This window comes from Sinocyclocheilus anshuiensis, unplaced genomic scaffold (assembly GCF_001515605.1).
Source record: "Sinocyclocheilus anshuiensis isolate Anshui unplaced genomic scaffold, SAMN03320099.WGS_v1.1 scaffold630, whole genome shotgun sequence".
Taxonomy (NCBI): Eukaryota; Metazoa; Chordata; class Actinopteri; order Cypriniformes; family Cyprinidae; genus Sinocyclocheilus; species Sinocyclocheilus anshuiensis.
The window spans coordinates 340,240-346,884 of record NW_015542353.1 but is presented as its reverse complement, the minus strand read 5'-3'; the positions used below and the strand labels follow the sequence as shown (position 1 = coordinate 346,884).

General features: G+C 36.9%; 1 protein-coding gene across 1 annotated transcript in view; it reads left to right on the top strand.

The window, feature by feature from the left end:
* The window catches only part of LOC107691566 (BAG family molecular chaperone regulator 4-like), an 8,366-nt gene continuing 1,721 nt past the window's right edge, over window positions 1-6,645 (top strand). The window contains exons 1-4 of the mRNA XM_016490220.1: window positions 1-392; window positions 1,694-1,813; window positions 1,905-2,096; window positions 3,253-3,507. Coding sequence (XP_016345706.1) covers window positions 255-392; window positions 1,694-1,813; window positions 1,905-2,096; window positions 3,253-3,507 — 705 coding nt within the window. The 5' untranslated portion in view covers window positions 1-254. The remainder of the gene's footprint in view (window positions 393-1,693; window positions 1,814-1,904; window positions 2,097-3,252; window positions 3,508-6,645) is intronic.

The window sequence follows — 6,645 nt, the reverse complement described above, 5'->3', positions numbered from 1 at the left end:
TATTGGCCGGTTAAACTGTCAGTCAAGTAGCGTCGGCTGGCGAGTTGAGGTGAATGACAGCGCCGTGCCTCAGCAGTGTATATACAAGACAAAATGGGAAATATATCCAGTTGACGCACTGTAGCTACAGCATTTTGTGAAACGTGGCGGCAGACCATTAAAGACCGGTTTTGAGAAGACCTCTTCCATTCTAAACCAAGCTGTGACTGACAGAAGTGAACTTAGGACGGAAAGAGTTAGTGGTTTAGTCACGAATGGCTTTCGACTCCGTTGGCGGCGACCGCGGCGGAGGTGAGGCTGCGTGGATCATGCATCAGCAGATGCAGTCTGACCCCAAGTCTTCCTGGCCTTCCAGCTACAACTCAGACAACAATAACTGGAACAACGGCATGGTGAGTCTTTTGTCATATGATACTGATAGAGGCTGCGAGGACAAATTAGCACTGACGCGGTAACGACATTTATAATTCTTTCTCACACGGCAAAACAACGAGCTGTAACGTTACGCCACTGACTCAACAGTATGGCCCACGGTGTTTGTTAGTAAACCATCAGGCAAAGCCACATGCTTTCTGTGTAGCGCGCTCGGGTTTGCCTGGACAGTATTGTTTACTAGCGCAATTGAGTATGACTGTTATTGAAACACTCATTTAACGTAAAAACAACGCAACGCGTCATTGATGACTTGTATGGCGTTACACACGCATTTTATTTACAGCTTGTGTAGTCCCACCTGAAGTAACCTGGGTTTAAATGCCTTAAAAAGGACACAGGGTCGATAAACCTCGACTGTGTTCTCAGTAAGTCTTTATTCCCTGAATAACTTCCACTTGAGCCGCACTCACTCATTGAGACAAAGGACAAAATGTGCGGTTTTATATCACTCAGTATTGGTCAACATCATCAGATAATAAAATAACGTGTCAAATATGTATTCAGACCAATCTGAAGATGACTTTGAATGAATGAATTTACCTTACAGCATGGTTTTGAAATGAGTTTCAATTCTATTTTCTGTCAGAAAAATGCACATCACACCTGCCATTTGTTTTCTGGTGTTGCCATAGTTACTAATAGGGCCTACTTATTATGAGGCAAATTATCTAAAAAAATCCCATATAATTTCTAAAAAAATTGTATGAGGGAGTTAACATTGTTGTGATTGAACTCATAACAGAAGAAATATGGAGTAATATCCTTGGAATTACCTGGTATTATTCATATTTTAATAAATGTCTGACGACAAGAAGGAAAACAGTTGTGACACTTGATAAATAGGTAATATAATATTTAAATATGCAGGTAATTAACCATTTACTTCAAATTTAGGTGAGTCAAATATATATATTTATATCAATTTGCAGTATTGTGTTGTGATTTGGGAACATGGTTTTAAGGGGAATGAGTGGCCATGTTTAGGCTATATTATTTTATTGTAGTATATTTTATTAAAATTAAGACATTATTGCTCTTACTATCCCTAAAAGGCCTCATATCATAATTATATATATATATATATATATAACACAGCATATACAGGTGTTGACAGGCAGAACACACATTTTAGGGGAAATTAATAAATTAAAACATTTATCAGATTAATGCAAAAAAAAGAAGAAAAAAATCTATATATAGTTCTGTATCTATATTTATAGACTGTAACCGTCTCTGCATGGACCCATTTTTATTTCAGGAATCTCAGTATCCCGGCTACTCAAATTATTGGTATCCCCAGTCGCACACGGCAGGACCTTACGGCAGCACATACCCCCCTGGAACAGAGGTCAACGGACAGGCGTCATACAATCCCCAGGTACTGCCGACATTTCAGGCTTATGTAACGCCCTCTGTCAGTCAAATACACAGCAGACTTACCCTGCTTCACTCTGCTGTGCCCTTTTCAGGCAATGTCAGCCTATCCCAATGGGGTGTACAATCTAGGACAGTACTCTTCGAGTATGCTACATCCCTCCAACCCCTTCTACTGCAGTGACCAGGTTCCTTCAAGACAACCTCAGTATCACAGCCAGACCTGCCCTGAGCAAAATGTGGGGGGTTCGGCTCCTCCCCCCTACCCTGTACCTCACTGCCAAGGGGTAAATTCAGAATGTTACATTTTTGGGTGAATGGCGAATAAGAGTGTCCATAATAAAGTGAAGAAAGATGAAAAATCAATTAAAAATCTACTTTAAAACACATGTGCCAAATACTTAGTAATGTATTCTTTGTATTCATGTTGGTTTCATGTGCTTCTAAAAAAACTATTTTCAAAAAAGTAAAAACTGTTATGTGGTTTAACAAGTAAAAAGTAGTAAGATATTTTTCTTAAACCTTGAATACACGTGTAACAGCTTTGCTATTGTTAACTAAAATATTTTTCATAATTAAAATAAAGCTCAAAAAATTAAATAAAATATAAAAATGAAATGGAAAAACAATTGAACCAACAAACATTAATTGCCTTTTTAAATACTGTAATTTAAATAAGGTTAAGTTATAAAATGATTGAAACTAAAATAGAAATAAATGAAAGATAAATAAGAATATTAAAAAAAAAATATATATATATATATATATATATATAGATAATGGGGTATCCACATTGTGATTGGTGTTTTTAAATAAAGTTTTTTAGTTAAGTTATATTTTTAACAAAAGTTTTTGGGAGTTGCACCACATGATATTTTGTCATCACAACATCTGAACTAACATTGTCATATTATCTGATATTTTAAGAGACTTATTAATAGGGCTTTCAACGTGACTAATAAACACACGACTACGGCAATATACGGTTTATCTGAGTATTTATTATTATAATTTTCATTAAAATAAAGTATATTTATAATGCAATGCCTTTATCACTGCTTAAATACTATGAAATATGTTGCGTGCCTTATTCTGTGTAAGAAGCCACATCATCTCACAGAAGGATTTATTTAAAACACTCGACTGATGTTATGAAGTGAGTTTGGAGTAAAAATATGTTATTAAATGTGGTATTTTCACATGCTTTCAGATGGAGCAGCATTTACTTCACATTTTTTGCGTAACTTGTCAGTGAACTACGGCTATGTGTAGTAAATTCTGCTCCATCTGAAAGCACGTGACGATGATTTCCTGTTGATTACAGAACCGGCTTTACTAACAAAATGCGCATGACAATCGCATTCGATTAATCGTGCAGCCCTACTTACTAATTTCCACAGGATTCTTCTTCTTTTTTTATCACTTCCTTCTTTCTCCTGTTAGGCCCCTGGCTACCCAGCAGGATCATACCCACATTATGGAGAAGGATGCCCTCCGAATGCTCCCTACCCCAACCAGCAGCCCATACTCTCGAGACCTCAGCACGAGGCCTGGACCCACTCTGGAGGGTACGGGCACACACCGCCCCAACAGCAATGGCCGTCCAATACCCAGACACCCCATGGCCACTATAACCATGTACGACCACCTCACCCTCCACCGTGGCAAGGACCCGCACCACCTCCATATGAGCCCAAGGTATTTGTGATGTTTTACAAGCTTGTGATAATGTTCATTGTGGAAGTGGTATAAAAGTTTTTAATGCTTTTTCTGTATGTTGATTGGGATTGGGAAAATATAAATAAGTAAAATTAAATAGAGCATCATCTTCTGACCTTTGGAGAAAATCTTCCCTTTGTTGTTTCTAAGCAACTATATACTCTTACTATATAGTGCATAACAAAGCAAATTGGACACAATGTAATTTCATAATGTAAACTGATAAACTGTTAATTAATAGTAAGCGAATAATCAAACATCATTACATAGTTCTTATTTGCAACTGTAATATTTGGATATTTGAAACTTAATTTAGCACGTAACTACATCATAGATTATTGTGAACGTAATATATAAACTAAGCTATCAGGCTAATCAGGTTTCTGTATGCTTTGCTAGTTCATAAGCAAACTAAAACAGAAATTAATGGTTGTTATAAGAGGTTAAACAGCATTGATTTTCATAACATGATGTGGTAGGAACTGGAATCAGGCACTAAAGAGAGTAACCATTAAAAGTAATTTAAGCCATTGTGATGAATTGGGGTCCTAGTGGAGACCTGATTTTGAGGGAAGACTTAATTTGTCACCATACTGGACTTCTCCATGTAAATAATGACTGATCATTTATAATGATTAATAATTTTTGATGAACTATTACTTTAAAGATTATGGTAGGTCATAGAAATGATCATTACAGGTTTCAATTTTAGATTTAAATTAGTGCTGTCAAATGATTAATCGCGATTAATCGCATACAAAATAGAAGTTTTTGTTTGCATAATATATGTATGTTCTGTCACAGAACACATACATATATTATGCAAACAAAAACTTTTATTTTGTATGCGATTAATCACGATTAATCATTTGACAGCACTAATTGAAATGTTTTATAATCAAGCTAAAGTGCGTTTTTGTGTTGTCGAGTTGCCGTCTTGATCTGTCCTAGTGTACATGACAGTGTATTTGAATACTGAAGGATTAATACACGTTGCGTCACCCATGTATTTCAGAACAAGCGTACAACACCGAGGCCATGGTGATGCCAAGATAAATCTGGATTTGTTACTTCAATTTTAGAGTAAAACATTTACATGACATTTTATGAAGACAAATTATTGCATCAGTCTGCCAGATATTGAACTTCTAAAGTGCAAGTAAACGTTCTGACTGGCACTTTGGCAAACACGCAGTGGGAAGGCTTATTTAACAGTTAAGAGTCTGCTGGGTTCACCTCATGGAACCCTCCCAAAGCTGATTACATAAGACAGCTCAACTCTCCCACTATCAGAACATGTTACTGTACATCACAATGCTCGGATTTCCTGTTTTCAACTCTCAAACATGGACAGTTGCATATTCATCATTTTAAAAGTGTTTGACCGGTTCTTGCAAGGAATCAAAGTTCATCAAAATCAATAGAATCTTTATATCATACTTCAGTTGTTGAAAAAAATCCAATTAAATGATCTAATTATAAAGCCCCAAGTATAGCCTACTTCAGTTTTGACGTGAACACTAGCATATGCGTGCAGCTGAACGCATAGCCTTTTAAAGTATACTTCATTTGTTAGCATGCACAAGCACAGGCACTCGACACATGCACTCTAGAAAATTTCCTCTTTGTTCAGTGTCTGTATGATTTCTCTCCAGTAGTCATGAGTGATTAAAAATGTCTTTCTGCTCATTTAATGAGGCTTTGTTACATCATACTTGAACCTTGGTTTCAAAAATCAGAGGATTTGCTGCCAGTGTGTATTCGGGTCAGTTTTATACATTTTTAATTAATGAATTTTAATATTTATGCATGTATAATGCAAAAAGGAAAACAATACTTATTTTTTTCTGATTGACCTTGCCAAGCTCTGCTTAATAACAAACACAAAAAAAACTACAAATGAATAAATCAACAATTTTACAGAAACGTCATATTTAGGCCACATCCACAAGCCAGAGCTTTCCCTATCCAATCTTTTTTTTTCCTCGTCTCAAGAAATATCTGCATACACACGAAACCACGAAAGCGACACAAAACAATGTAGTATGCCAGTCCAGTATGTGGCACTGTAATTCTGCCACAGAGATACACTAAAAACGGAGAAGAAGACTTGGAGCATGCGCATAAACCTTGCGCGCTGGATACGAATGAACATGAAACAATACATTTATTAATCTGTGTTAATGTTAGTTAATAAAAAGACAATTGTTCAGTGTTTGTTCATGTTGTTGTTGCTGTTACGTGACATAAGTTAGCGGTGTCTGACTAGGGGCAAGACGTGGGGTGATGTCATCATCGTTTCACAAAATATACAGATTGGCTGTACACATGAAAACGTTTTCAGATTTATCCACTCTGGGACCCGGTTTCAAAAAATTGCGGTTTCATGCTCCCAAAACGCCGGATCCGTCTGGACAAAACGCTGATACGATAAATTTTTTTTACATATACAGCTAAACGCGTCTCCGTGTGAATGGGGCCCCAATTGTATTTAATTATTTGCAGATTACATTTAAAGGTCCCATATTGTCAAAACTGAAATTTCCTGGCTTTTTTCACGATAACTGAGGTCTAGGGGCTATTTAACTACCATATAAGTTTCAAAACAGTCAGTACACAGTAAAATGCACACAGCCTGCATAAAGTAGCTGTGATTTTTCACAAACCGTTGTGACTTCCGTAAAAAGTTGACGTCAGAACTACTCAGTCACCGCCTTCAGTCACCACCCCAAGCACCGCCCACCATCCCACTCTCCTTTTGCCAAACCCCCAGACAACATCGCGTCCATGCCATTGCTGAGCAACGACAACACGGAAACAGGTCGAAAAGATTAACTTTAACCACGAAACCAGATCGGCCGACCTGTAACGTTACACTCTCACTCAAAGGATGGATGATCTGACTGGATTGTTACTATGAGGTGGATCACATCTAACGTGCATAGTAAAGACAAACTCACCGTGGCTATCTAGTCATGATGAAGATGTATATACATTTCAATTTCAGGAGGCAACTATTTTTACAGCTACATTATTGTTCCAGCCACAATTAATCACAACAATGTATATACAATTACAATTGATTATATATAAATCGTCAGTTTGTTGTTTTACACA